The sequence below is a fragment of the Salmo salar genome, chromosome ssa15, assembly GCF_905237065.1.
Source record: "Salmo salar chromosome ssa15, Ssal_v3.1, whole genome shotgun sequence".
NCBI classification, from domain to species: domain Eukaryota; kingdom Metazoa; phylum Chordata; class Actinopteri; order Salmoniformes; family Salmonidae; genus Salmo; species Salmo salar.
In genome coordinates, this window is record NC_059456.1 from 77,216,762 (window position 1) to 77,232,133 (window position 15,372).

A 15,372-nucleotide genomic window follows, 5' to 3' on the forward strand; every position below is an offset into this window, starting at 1 on the left:
CATCTGCCTTAATCATCTTATCATCTCTGTCTATTGGTTGACTTTTCTCCGTATTACGTTTCATATGATCTCTTATAATGTCTCTTTCTGGTACTCTGCTGTACATATGGCTTGTGTGTTTCATGATTTATCTCTATAGTTGCCTGATGTGAATATCACAGCATCAACCCATTCACGTGGCGCTGACGAGAAGAGATACAGACATAACAGGTGCCAGAGGTTTACTGTGGATGACACTGTTTTTATCTGTGTGCTTTTGTCTCATCAGAGGACAGATTTGGGAAGGCTGGGAGGGATAGGGTCCATGAGGCCAGAGTGGCCCCGTCCGAAGTGCCCACTGTGGGGGGAACGGGAATGGACTGGTCAGAACTTGAACCCTTGTACAGACTTGACGAGCACGCCTACGATCTCAAACTCAACTTCAACGTCAGCCTGGAGGACTGGGACAACTTTGGCGGGACCGTGGACAGGATGTTCACATTGCTCGGCAACTTCAACCACCAGCCGAACGGGCCCCGCAGCAACGTAATTCCCGGGGAGGGGAGAGGAGGAAGAGACCACGCCCTGGTGTCATCAACGGACCAATCAACCTCAGCCATCTACCTGACCACCCTGGCCACCCCTGCTCTCTTGCTGAGAGAGGCTGGGGCCGAGGTCCTGAGGGAGGCACTGGGGCTGAATGGAGGGCCGTACCGCTCCCCCTCTCCCTCCTCCTCTTCCTCTCCCCTAGTTCCAGCTGAGGAGGGCAGCTCAGACTGGGACCGCCCCCCACTTCTTCTCAGCCAGTTTGTGGAGGAGGGCCATCCCACTCTGCATGAGAAGGAAGAGGATGAGGAGAGCAGGGAGAGAGGTGATGAAGAGGAGAAGGAGTTGTTGAGGAGGCGGTTGGCCCGGTGGAGAATGAACCATGCTCACTGTGACTGCAGTGACTTTGTTCAGGAGGTTGAGAATGGGTTGCCTGTATGACTGCTTGTAAGACCCCTCTCTCTCTCTGTCTCCCCTCCTCACCTGAGATTTTAGGGAGACTGAACCAGCACAACGCCACCTCTGGCCTGTCCCCCACCCTGACCTCTCACCCTCTTCCTCCTTATGCCACAGCAGCACCTCCAGGCTGATATCGGGATGAGCCTGTCCCTTTAATCCAGACTGTGGCCCTCCAGTGCCCCAGTCATAGCCCAGGCCAGCAGACTGCCCCCTGCTGGCCCCTTCCTGTAATACACCACCACACAACAGACTTCACAAGGAGATCCTCTAGGCTCGAATGCAGCAGCAGTACATGATTATTTTCCTAATGCAGGACTTTGCTTTGGTTTTTGTTTGTGGGGCAGGGAACGAACGGGAGAGGAAAGGAAACTTGATAGATTTTTGATATTCGTTGGAATCTTTGAAAAATATTTTGTATTGTGGCCATGTGTACTTTAATTTTAGGTTTTTACTACTAGCTATATTCATTGGTGGTGATTCCATCCCACTGTGCAGCTTCAGTGTATGTGGCACATTGATTTCATGTTTTTTACCCGTGTGTTACTAATCAACATTTAAAAACCCTTAATTCTATTAAATGCAGATGATCAATTATGAGATTGCAGCAACGCACGCACACAAACACACACACTTTCAGTTACAGTGCAACCTGCCTTTGAGTATGGCGGCAAACATGCATGAGTGGTGGTTAGGGATAAAGTGCATGAGTGGTGGTTAGGGATAAAGTGCAGGTAGGAACTGGGAGACTGCCATCGAAGTGCCATCTCTTTTCAGTTTAATTATGCTTCTAATGAAAAACAAGAGACTTGATATTTATGCGATTCAAATATTTTTGGGGAACTCATTCTCTTTTGTTTTTTTTTAAATTTCAAAATGAGTTTTTGACGTCCAGATGTTGAACAGAACAAGAGTTTTTACTAATAAGATTTCTACAGCTTGGCCTACATAAAGCTTGGTATCCATGGCATTACCTGTTATAAAAACGGTCCAATCAGAGAACATGCATTTGAAGACAGTCATCTGATGTGAATCTAACTAGTCCAGTGTCTTTGGTTAATCTGGGAGTCTTTTTATGAAGTCATCAGTCCAATACGTCATTGACATCATCAAAGGCCTTAGAGAAAGAAAGTGTGCTTGTTTTGCAAGCCGGTTTGTCCCAGAGATGGGCGGGACATAGGTTTGGCAATCCGCTCAGACTGTACAGCAAACCTGGCAGTTAATGTTGCCTAATACCACTTATGGAAACTCAGGACATGCTGGTTTGTAAAACAAGCACACCCAGTCATGATCAGCTGTAACTTCATGGTCTAAAGACTGTACACGTTTCCCTTATGTATTTTCTGTAGAAATTAAAATAAATGGAAAAATAAATGTATTTAACGAATGTTGCATTCTTTATAACAATATATGGCTGTTACTAGTCCTTTTGTTTTCGCTATACATGGTGCTATTGCGGTCTTAACGTATATATAAAATTGCTGCATGTATTTGAATGTATGTTTTTGCAATTAATGTAAATGTTTAAATATATTTTATAATACACAGAAAACAAAAGGTTTAATTATCTATCAGACACTGCCCTCTCTACTATCTGTGCACTGTGTTTCACACCTGTAAGTATAGTCTTCTGATATGAAGATGCAAGGACCACCCTCTAATTTACCTGGAAACTGAATCTCCCCCCAGTAATGTTGTACCATATTGTATGATGTAAAACAAGTCCCTTCTCCACCTGGAAAAAAAGAAGCAACACAACTTTTTATTAGCACTTTGAAAGGGACTACTGTATGTGAAAGAAGGTTTTATCATAACAATGCCATGTACAGTTAAATAGATTTATCATACATATATTTTTGTTTCCTTCGGTTTACCAGTGAACAGTAGATAGCGGTAACTAGTTTGTGAATAAAGTGTTGAATGCCAAGGTTTCCTCTTCACTTAATCTGGGGTGTGTTTATTTTTCATGTTCATCTCAGTCCTGCAAACTTTGATTGGGAGACTCTGTTACCCATGCCATATATGCCAATGTCTTTATTGCACGTTCATGCACTATCTAACATATTTTTCTGGGTTCTGAATAACCATACATTTGATCTTGTTTCATATCCAGCCAGCAGGGGTCGCTCGTTCTTTCAGTTTGGGAAGCCTTAATGACTAGCACATACAGTTTATAATCATGTCAGAAATTTGAAATCGATTGACAACTGCCTTGTTTTATTAGCCTAGTACATAAGCATTATTTCACACACAGGTTATTTGATGACGGACTCCAGTCCGTGGTGTGTTTACTCTGTCTGGGCACTAGATGGTGTATTGAATCAGTTGTACTCTCTGCAAAATGCAGAGAGTACAGTTCAATTCCAGTCCTGTAGGGATAAGATTCCACACAACCCAGAGGCATGGTGGAGTTCAGTGGAGGGGAAGGAGGGGGAAACGCCGACCGTCTGACTCACACAGACAGGGCAGGGGTGAGAGGCAGTACTCTGTGCTGTAGTTACGTGGAACTGCACTTAGATGGGAAATCTACTACAACGCACATCTTTTTCCAACATTTTGCGCATATAATGTAAGGAAAATGGCCGAGACAAGGTAAGCAAGTTACTATTGTACAGTGTATTGTCAATGTATGTTTTGAGGAACGAAACTAGACGGATACAGTGAACAAGTTTTTTTCTCTTGATCCTCGTTACAATGTAGCCGCGATTCATGACTGTCTGCTGTGCAACAGTACAATACCGCTCATAAAACACGGCTGAAGTTGGATGAAGTTTCAAATTGGTCGAACCTTTATAGCAAAACGTTTTGTCTCGGTTTAGCTTTTCGTGCCAGAAATGAATTTGCAATTCAAAGGGTATGCTATGAAAATTCACAAGAACGAACATTGGTCAAAGGCAGTTCGTTATTACAGCGTAATAATATCACGTAGTCAATGAAACGCACTAAAAGTTGATATACAGGACACTAACAAGATATGAAAACGAATGCATTGGGATAAATGTTATGGTATTTCAATAATTATTTGATTGTTCTGTATCAATATGCATTATTTATGGTTGTGGCTCTTTTTTTTCTATACAGTATTTTTTTTTAACACAACATATGCCTACCTGTCCTACACCACGGTGCAATCCACTGCTTCTCATGGGTGGGGAAAAGTAGAACCAGCCAAACCATGCCTCTGGGCAACTTCAACGTTCAAACACGGGAACTAAGGTTTTTCCAATGGAATAGGTCTAATGGGTTAGTCTGGGGGAAACATGCCTGATCTTGACCGGTTCCATATCTGTGAACACATGCAGGAGAAGGCTGGTTTGTTACACATGTTCCAGGACCTTCTTCTTCCCTTTGCTACTGTCAGTCAATCGGCCAGTCAGTCACCTCCCATCCTGACTGCCAGGTGCCATCCTTAAAGGTCCAATGCAGCCGTTTTTAGCTCAATATGAAATCATTTCTGGGTAACAATTAAATACCTTACTGTGATTGTTTTCTGTTAAAATGGTCAAAAAGAAAATTATTTCTTAGAAAAGAGCAATTTCTCAAGCAATCATTTTTCAAGTACTGTAGCTAGGTTTCCATCCAATTGGCAACAGATTTTCATGCAAATACTCTCTAGTATCCTCATAAAGAAAATATGCGCATTTTCCCACCTGTGGTGTGTTCCCAGCAAATGTACTTTTTGCTGATAAAAATCAGTGTGTCATGTCATAGTGCACACAAAATGTACTTTTCAATTGTACCGAATACAAATCTAAAGTTCAATATGTTTCCATCACATTTTCAACAATACCGATAGTTTTGTCACAACAACTATTGCGTTAGCAAAAGTTCCTACTCTGGTCTTAGGAGGTGCGACAGCTCGCAGATAGGCCTACGGTGTGGGTAGGCTGTGCAGGTATAGTCTACACAGGATGAGATTATTGTGGATAAGAGCGAGAATAGTTTTATTTGTCAAACACAGTCAAGCATCGATCATAATGCCACCAGAATAAGACCATCATTATTTATTGGAAAGGAGCGTCAAGATCACGGTGCACTTTCATCATAACTTACTTCATCTGTAGCCTAAGAAACTGCATGGTTTCCCTAGTAGTAGTGGGAGGACCACACACCATATCATCTCGTGACTCCAAGTTTACTTTGATAGGATGGTTATTATATCAATACAATACACACAATACCACATAATGACAAAGCGAAAACAGAAATACCTTATTTACATAAGTATTCAGACATTTTGCCATTAGTCTCAAAATTGAGCTCAGGTGCATCCTGTTTCCATTGATCATCCTTGAGATGTTTCTACAACTTGATTGGAGTCCACCTGTGGTAAATTCAATTGATTGGACCTGATTTGGAAAGGCACACACCTGTCTATATAAGGTCCCACAGTTCACAGTGCATATCAGACAGCAAAAACCAAGCCATGAGGTTGAAGGAATTGTCCGTAGAGCTCAGAGACAGGATTGTGTCGAGGCACAGACCTGGGGAAGGGTACCAGAAATTGTCTGATGCATTGAAGGTCCACAAGAACACAGTGGCTTTCATCATTCTTAAGTGGAAGAAGTTTGGAACCACCAAGACTCTTCCTAGAGCTGGCCGCACAGCCAAACACCGCAATTGGGGGAGAAGGGCCATGGTCAGGGAGGTGACCAAGAACCTGACGGTCACTCTGACAGAGCTCCAGCGTTCTCTGTGGAGATGGGAGAACCTTCCAGAAGGACAACCATCTCTGCAGCACTCCACCAATCAAGCCTTTACGGTAGAGTGTCCAGACGGAAGCCACTCCTCAGTAAAATGCACGACAGACCGTTTGGAGTTTGCCAAAAGGCACCTAAAGGACTCTCAGACCATGAGAAACAAGATTCTCTGGTCTGATGAAACCAATATTGAACTCTTTGGCCTGAATGCCAAGCGTCACATCTGGAAGAAACCTGGCACCATCCCCACAGCATTATGCTGCCACCACCATGCTTCACCATGGTGGTGGCAGCATAATGCTGTGGGGATGTTTTTTAGTGGCAGGGACTGGGAAACTAGTCAGGATCGAGGGAAAGATGAACGGAGTAAAGTACAGAGAGATCCTTGATGAAAACCTGCTCCAGAGCACTAAGGACCTCAGATTGGGACAAAGGTTCACCTTCCAACAGGACAATGCAGGAGTGGCTTCGGAACAAGTCTCTGATTGTCCTGTATTTGCACATAGCGCCATTTCTAGCATAATTAATTTTACCTATCCAAAAAGATCCCACCATGTCGAATGAAAAAATTATTTGTTGGCATTTATTAAATTGTATCGAAACGTCCTGTTTCCATCACAGCTGTCCAGATTTTTGTTTTTATAAGGTAGGACTTTACAAACTTTACAAATGGTTAGTGTCTGTCTGGGAGTGGTCTGAGTGGGGAGGGGAAAACTGAAAACTAGCTGTTATTGGCAGAGGTTTGGAACTCTCTTTCTTATTGGTCTATTAACTAATTTACCACCTGGTGATGTCACCATGCAGGCCAAAACTCCATTCCACCAAAACAGGCAGAAATGTCCGGTCTTTTCAAACATGTGTTACAATTTCATATTATCTTTCCAACCTCATAGTGTTGAAATGTATGTAAAACACAGAACAGTCAGCTTTTTGACTGCACCTAGTGGAATCATGAGTGGGATGGGAGTGGACAGATTTGATTCATCATTTAGCTCTTACAACAGAGTCAATTAGCTATTGTTGGGCACATGCTTTAAACAATTGAATCAATTAGAAATCTAAAGATTGGGGTAGTTCAGCTTCACTTGATAGCCTGTAATCAGTTGATGTATAGTAAAGTAGTTAGAGCAGCTTGCTCTACTGAATAGAGATGCCTGTACTCTATAATCATACTTGAAGTGAGTCCAAGTTACACATTGTGAAGACACTGAGCAAATTAAGGCAATGGAAGCATAACCTATGTTTTATTGTGGTATCGAAAAGCCAAAGTTGGATTGTATGATTGTGGTCCGACTTTAATGATCAGTTTGTTGTCTTGAATCTTGTCAGATGTTCCTACAAATGGTTTGGTTTTGTTGCCAAAGTTTAAACACCAAGCACTATTGTATGTTCCAATTTGCTATTGCAAATTAACTATTTGCCATGGTTATCCCTTAGTGAGCTGAAATAAATAGCGTTAGGTTCCGACCTCTTTAGTCACTCACACACCCTCCACCAGTTGTGTTTATCCATCATTAAACATCTGAAAGTTGTTAGCTGAGTAAAGCTATTCTATAATATAGACAAAAATAATCTTTACTTGGATGTACCGTTATGGCTGAAGAAAACATCTCATGGGCTTTTATAATGGCCTTGTACTTGTGTAATATACGGTGCATTCGGAAAGTATTCAGACCCCTTGACTTTTTCCACATTTTGTTAGGTTACAGCCTTATTCTAAAATGGATTAAATCGTTTGCGTTGCTGCTCAGCTATTTTCAAGTCTCTCCAGAGATGTTCGATCGGGAGCAGGTTTTCATCAAGGATCTCTCCGTACCTTGCTCTGGTCATCTTTGCCTCAATCCTGACTAGTCTCCCAGTCCATGCCTCTGAAACACATCCCCACAGCATGATGTTGCCCCACCATGCTTCACTGTTGGGATGGTGCCAGGTTTCCTCCTTATGTGACGCTTGGCATACGGACAATTCCTTCGACTTCATGGCTTGGTTTTTGCTCTGACATACACTGTCAACTGTGGGACCTTATATAGACAGGTGTGTGCCTTTCCAAATCATGTCCAATCAATTGAATTTACCACAGGTGGACTCCAATCAAGTTGTAGAAACATCTCAAGGATGATCAATGCAAACAGGATGCACCTGAGCTCAATTTCGAGTCTCAAATCAAAATGTCTGAATACTTATGTAAATAAAGTATTTCTATTTCTTTAATATTTCTGCAAACCTGTTTTTGCTTTGTCATTATGGGTTAATGTGTTTAGATTGCTGAGGATTTTATATTTATTTAATCCATTTTAGAATAAGGCTGAAACGTAACACAAGTCAATGGGTCTGAATACTTTCCAAAGGCACTCTAGGTGGTATTGTGATTACTACTGGCTAAGGCCACTACTGTTGTAGATTTGTTGTAATGGCTTGCTCTCTTCCGGTGCTCCTCTCCATTCACCTGTCTCTCCACTCTTTCCTTTCACCAATGTTCTGTGAGCCCAGGCACGCCAGGTATGTGGGACTGTTTTTACTGGTCAGGGTCAGTTTGTGCTGACTGGGAGTTTGGGCTGAAAAGTTGCATTGTTGGGCCACTGACTGCCGGATGAACCAGAGGGAGCTAACCATTGTGGACATCATCAATGACCATTTTAGATTTTGTCAAAAAAAAATTCAGTATTCCACAGCTGAGTCGGTGTGTAGTAAGATTTTACATTTTAGTAATTTAGCAGACGCTCTTATCCAGAGCAACTTACAGTAGTGAATGCATACATTTCATACATACTGGTCCCCCGTGGGAATCGAACCCACAAACATGGTGTTGCAAACACCATGCTCTACCAACTGAGCCACACAGGACCACAAGATGGTAAGATGGTTGTGGTTGGTTGGTTGATATATGCCCATGGAAAGTAACTGTGTGCATTTGCGTGCATGTTACTTTATGTGCATTTGTGCGGTTGTTTCCATTGTTGTTGTATACCTGTAGGCTACAATAGGTTTGAGTCAGCGCGGTTAAACTGTGAACCCCATAGTTCTTGGATGAGAACGGGCAGGGAGGGTCAGTAAGAGGGTCCCCCAGGCATGGTAGGGTGTGTCCAGACAGGTCTCATAGACTAGACGTAACATAGTGAACCTAAATCCTGGGACACGTTTGATATGTTTACATAAGACAGAAAGTTACTTAACCTCTTACATCTAGACGTTCCGCTAGCGGAACACCTGCTCCAACATCCAATGATGGGCGTGGCGCGAAATACAAACTCCTCAAAAAGACAAAAACTTCAATTTTTCAAACATATGACTATTTCACAGCATTTTAAAGATAAGACTCTCCTTTATCTAACCACACTGTCCGATTTCAAAAAGGCTTTACAACGAAAGCAAAACATTAGATTATGTCAGCAGAGTACCAAGCCAGAAATAATCAGACACCCATTTTTCAAGCTAGCATATAATGTCACAAAAACCCAGAAGACAGCTAAATGCAGCACAAACCTTTTATGATCTTCATCAGATGACAACCCTAGGACATTATGTTATACAATACATGCATGTTTTGTTCAATCAAGTTCATATTTATATCAAAAACCAGCTTTTTACATTAGCATGTGACGTTCAGAACTAGCATACCCCCCGCAAACTTCCGGCGAATTCACTAAGAATTTACTAAATTACTCACGATAAACGTTCACAAAAAGCATAACAATTATTTTAAGAATTATAGATACAGAACTCCTCTATGCACTCGATATGTCCGATTTTAAAATAGCTTTTTGGTGAAAGCACATTTTGCAATATTCTAAGTACATAGCCCAGCCATCACGGGCTAGCTATTTAGACACCCGGCAAGTTTAGCACTCACCAATATCAGATTTACTATTATAAAAGTTTGATTACCTTTTGTTGTCTTCGTCAGAATGCACTCCCAGGACTGCTACTTCAATAACAAATGTTGGTTTGGTCCAAAATAATCCATCGTTATATCCGAATAGCGGCATTTTGTTCGTGCGTCCCAGACACTATCCGAAATGGTAAATCAGGGTCGTGCGCATGGCGCAATTCGTGACAAAAACAATCTAAATATTCCATTACCGTACTTCGAAGCATGTCAACCGCTGTTTAAAATCCATTTTTATGCCATTTTTCTTGTAAAAAAGCGATAATATTCCGACCGGGAATCTCCTTTTAGCTAAACAGAGGAAAGAAAACAAAGCATTCGGTCGACGCGGGCACGCGCCTGAGTCTCACAGTACTGTAACCAGCCACTACCCAAACGTGTTACTTTGTTTCAGCCAGAGCCTGCAAAGCCACGATTCAGCTTTTTACCGCCTTCTGAGACCCTATGGCAGCCGTAGGAAGTGTCACGGGACAGCTAAGATCCTCACTCTTCAATAAACAGAGACAAGAAGAACGACACCTTGTCAGACAGGCCACTTCCTGCCTGAAACCTTGTCAGGTTTTTGCCTGCCAAATGAGTTCTGTTATACTCACAGACACCATTCAAACAGTTTTAGAAACTTTAGGGTGTTTTCTATCCATATGTAATAAGTATATGCATATTCTAGTTACTGGGTAGGAGTGGTAACCAGATTAAATCGGGCACGTTTTTTATCCAGCCGTGAAAATACTGCCCCCTAGCCATAACAGGTTAAGGCAAAAACAAAAGTAGTGTAGTTGGCCGGGGTGGATGGGTTTTTGTATAACACAAAAGTCTAGCAATCGAAAGGTTGGACAAAGTTAGCATTTTAGCTAATTAGCAACTTTGCAACTACTTACTACTTTTTAGCTGCTTTTCAACTACTTAGCATGTTAGCTAACCCTTCCCCTAAACTTAACCCTTTAACCTAACTCCTAACCCTAACCACTAGCATTAGCTAATGTTAGCCACCTAGTTAACATTAGCCACCTAGCTAACTTTAGCCAAAACAAATTGGAATTCGTAACATAATCGTATGTTTTGCAAATTCGGAACATGTATAAATTGCAATTCGTCACATATCATAGTGCGGGTTTCTTATTTTTTCTCATCGTAACATATCATATTAATCACAAATGAATACATACCATACGAAACGTAACATATCATACTAATTGTAGTGTCACAAATGTCATTTATTATGTTACGTCTTTGCCTGAGTCCACGTTGGTGTGTCAGTGCAGAGACCTTTACTGGGGTGGTTTGGTGCTCTCTGAATAATACACCTCTGTGAGGATGGAGATTGCCTGGTTACCCAGACTCCTTGCTGGGTAACGCGACGCCCCGCCCACAGACGTTAGTTTCTTCTCCGCAATGAGTCTGAATCTGAGTACCTCCCTGACCCTTCATCAAACGCAAACACAGTAGGGGTCGTCTGATTGGTCCAGAAATCAATGGGTTGGGCCAGAGCCAGAGCACACGTGGGTAAAGCGCGGTTGGAAAATTCACAATTGGCTTTGATACTCTGATTGGTTAGAGACGATCCAATCGCTGATGACTTTGTTTTGTACAACACCTCTCGTGCCCTTCATCACCAGAAGCGACTTCAATGATGGCAGTCTCAGACTAAAGTACGTGGTGACCGACAGAGCAGCGGAAGAATTTAGTGTGAGTCATCTGGCTAAGGGAGACACTCCTCTCATCTCTAGAGCTGTAAGGATGTCTGTCCGAGTTGCCCAGGCCATTAATTAATGATACTGGACTGCTACACACTACAGGCCATTCACCCACCAGTGTCAGAGCACTTCTAAGACCTGACATGTAAGTTATTCATGACTTTGTAACAACACAAGATAATCTAAAGCAACATCTACGGATTAGCTGGTTAAGCAACATTGTCAACAATAATATGAAACAACAGTGATTTCGATCACTCGGGCACCCGAGTGGCGCAGCGCTCTAAGGCACTGCATCTCAGTGCTAGAGGTATCACTACAGGCTCTGGTTCAATTCCAGGCTGTATCACAACTGGCTGTGATTGGTGCACAATTGGCCCAGCGTCGTTAGGGTTTGGCCGGGGTAGGCCGTCATTGTAAATAAGAATTTGTTCATAACTGACTTGCCTAGTTAAATAGAGGTAAAATAATAAATAAAATATCAGATGAAAGGCCTGGATCAAACATGGAATTGAACCCTGACTGGAACTCCAAGAGCCTGGTCAAACCAAGTTTCTGTAGTGTATCTACACTCTTAGAAAAAAAGGTTCTATCTAAACTCTTTATGACCTTTTTGGTTCCATTTAGAACCCTTTTGGTTCCAGGTAGAACCATTTTGGGTTCAATACAGAACCCTTTCCACAGAGGGTTCTACATGGAACGCAAAAGGTTTCCACCTGGAACCAAAAAGGGTTAGAAGAACTGTTACCATTCACCTCATGGACTGGCCACCCTTCAGAGCCTGGTTCATCTCTAGCCGTCTACCTAGGTTCCTGCCTTCCAGGGAGTTTTTCCTAGCCACTATGTTTCTGCCTCTGCATTGCTTGCTCTTTGGGGTTTTAGGCAGGTATCTGTAAACCACTTTGTGACAACTGCTAATGTAAAAAGAGCTTAATAAAATACATTTGATACATGTCAATATTCCAGATTGGAAAACCCCCAGCAACCAACACTGGGGATAACGTTACTCTAATGACTAGTTATTTCCAGAAACCTTTCAGTTGCCTTAACATTCCCCAAATTCTCCTCCAGTCCAAACCTCTTGGCTCCTCTCCCTTTCTGTTTGGTTTTACCACTACCCAGTAGGTGGTTGTCTGGAAATAACTCACAGTATTTAACTGGTCTAACTGGCCCGTACCCCTGGCGTGGTGGTCCTTAGGACTGGGTCCCAGAGTAGTAGTCTGTAAAAGCGCCTGCTCATTAAGATGGGCAGAGATGGCCCGGTTTCAGTGTTTTAGGTCATTACCACAGCCAAGGCTTGATGTGCTACATTGACTTTACTCCTGGGCCATGACTGGAAGACCCATGCCAGGAATGTTTACAAAAGTAATGCTTTTAAATTGATGGTAATTTATGCTGTATATGTAACGCTTTCGTTTGGAGAAGTATCGGAGTCAGGCGCAGGACACAGGGATGAGTGCAAACAAAACGTGTTTACTCAAAAACCACAATAAAACTTCTCCCACAGCAAAATAACAGGGTTGGGAGAAACTCCTCCAACAACCACAAAACATGAACAATCACGGACAAGACAAACAGGGAACCAGAGGGTTAAATAATGAACATAATCAGGGAATCATAAACAGGTGTGTATAATTAAGACAAAACAAAAAGAACAGGGAAACATAGATCGGTGGTGACTAGTAAGCCGGTGACGTCGAACGCCGCCCGAACAAGGAGAGGGGCCGACTTCGGCGGAAGTCGTGACAGTATACATTTAGTGTTTTTGCAATTCCTGATCTTGTTTCTTTTCCAATGGGTTGGCAGTTGGCTCCCAGCCCTTAGAGTGATGACGAATAGGCTATATACCTGTAGATGATGTGATTACCTACCTCCCTGCTTCCTGGTGAATTCTCAAAGTACAAAGCAACATTTGAAACATTTGGTGTAAGGGAAGGATCAGCGGAAAGCTTCTGTTGTCAACCTTGCATCTATCTCCTGTGCTAATTTATCTGGGTATTTGTGATTTTGGAGAAGAGGTTGGAGGGGGGAGACTTTCTCACAGTTGGTGTTGGATCAGCACTCTGCTGCAACAAATCTCAGACGAACTTTAGAGTAATTGACATCTCCATGGTAACAGTGTTTGGAGTGGCGGCTGGCTACGTAGAGGTGTTGAGAGAGACCTAGTGTCAGGGACTAGGAGGGCTGTTGATAGGCATTGTGTTGATGTGTTCTGCTGTTTGCTGAGTAAAGCCTCCTTTTGCTCCTGTAAACACAGTCATCCCTCACAACACCATGAGAAACCATGTCACACAAGACAAACTTCTTCTCTCCTTCATTCAGCCCCAAGCCTGTCTTCTCCTGTCTCCAGAAGCTTGCAAAATTATCTTTGACCATTTACAGTTGCCTGGTCAGAACGAGACTTCTACTGAAGGGTTCATGGTTTAGCCGTTTCCATGAATAATCGGCCTATGGTTTATCACCTGCCAGATTCACAAAAGGCTCTTCAAGGAGGGATTTTCTTTTTATGTGTCAGAGTGTTTGCATACAGCCACACACACACACATTCACACACACAGTGCATAGGTCTGTGACTAACCTTGTATTTACCCTGGTGTCAAACAGCTCAGTCAACACAGTGGTGTATCCCAGGTCAGCATGCAAGGCACCATGCCTCTCAGTCTGAATGTAGAGGCTTGTTTTCCTCTCTCACAGTGGAAACTCTGGATATTCCTTTGTCTCTTAATCACCTGGTCAGTGTTGCAGTAAAAATGGTCCCCCATGACCCAGGCCCAGCAGACTGACCGGGGCCGGAGGATCAGCCTGCAGGATGGAAAAAGGCTCAGTGGTGGGCACTGCCTCAGCCCAAACAGCCTTTCCTGCGCTGATCCGGTGCTTGGCTGCTGGTGTGTGTGTGTGTGTGTGTGTGTGTGTGTGTGTGTGTGTGTGTGTGTGTGTGTGTGTGTGTGTGTGTGTGTGTGTGTGTGTGTGTGTGTGTGTGTGTGTATATGATGGTTAGAGCGGGTATAGGTTGAGTGAGACAGACATACAAAACAGTGACCACCACACTGTCTGTCAATATATCCCACAGGTGGTTAATTACACCCTGATCTTATAGTCTTTGTGTGTAAGTGTGTAGGTGTGTGTGTGTGTTATGGATGTGACAGTGGGTGATGGAGAGGGTCGTGGTATTGCAGCTGTTCTGGTTGTCCTGATGTTTGCACGTGCTAACCTCTGTGTAACCCAGGACCTGACTGGGGCCCTGTGTCTCCCAGGGGAGGGCCCCTAAGGACGGTCATTAGAAGAGTGGATGTGGGCCTGACGCCTAAAGGAGAAGGCCAGCGGAAATGAATGATAATCTCTGCCATTGTCTGGGTTAATGAGTGCTGGGAGCTGCTGCTCAGGAATGCCCATGGTCCATCCATCCATGCTTAGGTTTAATGGATCCCAGACTAAGGGCTGGGAAAATCCGCTAAGAAGAGGTATGATTAACCTACAGTAGAGCCTAGAGAATAAGAGATGGAGGAAGAATGGACAATTTAAAGATGGTTGTGATCAGTGGCGATGCTCAGCAGTATCAACGTTCATCAGAGTAGCGGTCGTCACTAGGAGGGACAGGAGATGCCCTTAAGTCTTTGCTCTACAAATCTCCTTTCAGGAGGAGGGTCATTGGAACATTGGAGGAGGTAGGAGGAGTGAGCTACACGCACACACACATACACACAGCCGGTACTTCAATCAAATCATGTCCCTGGGAGCTCGTTCAGGAGACTTGTAAGATCAAAGCACCAGAATGCTTTTAACTCTACAGATTAGTTTAAAAAGTATCAGGATGCAAATTACCTGCAATTAGGCCTAATTAAAACCATAACTATTATGCAAATCATGACTGTTGGGAAAATGAACAATGGGACAATTATATTCAGCAAAAAGAAAAACAACGGAAAACATCATTTTACTAATTAAACTTCATTGCCAGTAACAGAATAAAATTGCAGCATTGACTGGTGTTCACAGTATGCGTACACACAGACAGACATATAGTGTGTGTGTGTTGTAGGGTGTTGGTGTGATGTGGGGGGTCTTTAAAGAGCAAAGAGGAAGTAACTTTAGCTGTTTGGAACAGATGAGC

The 15,372-nt window shown here is 43.0% G+C and overlaps 2 protein-coding genes across 9 annotated transcripts in view; both read left to right on the forward strand.

The window, feature by feature from the left end:
• Window positions 1-2,921, forward strand: part of LOC106572085 (extracellular sulfatase Sulf-2-like) — a 182,218-nt gene extending 179,297 nt beyond the window's left edge. For all 8 annotated transcript variants that reach the window (XM_014145901.2, XM_014145907.2, XM_014145905.2 and 5 more), the window contains one exon: window positions 269-2,921. In XM_014145901.2, the coding sequence (XP_014001376.1) occupies window positions 269-299 (31 nt within the window). In that variant the 3' untranslated portion in view covers window positions 300-2,921. The remainder of the gene's footprint in view (window positions 1-268) is intronic.
• A 486-nt stretch (window positions 2,922-3,407) lies between these two features.
• Window positions 3,408-15,372, forward strand: part of arhgap46b (Rho GTPase activating protein 46b) — an 89,311-nt gene continuing 77,346 nt past the window's right edge. The window contains exon 1 of the mRNA XM_014145896.2: window positions 3,408-3,573. Coding sequence (XP_014001371.1) covers window positions 3,560-3,573 — 14 coding nt within the window. The 5' untranslated portion in view covers window positions 3,408-3,559. The remainder of the gene's footprint in view (window positions 3,574-15,372) is intronic.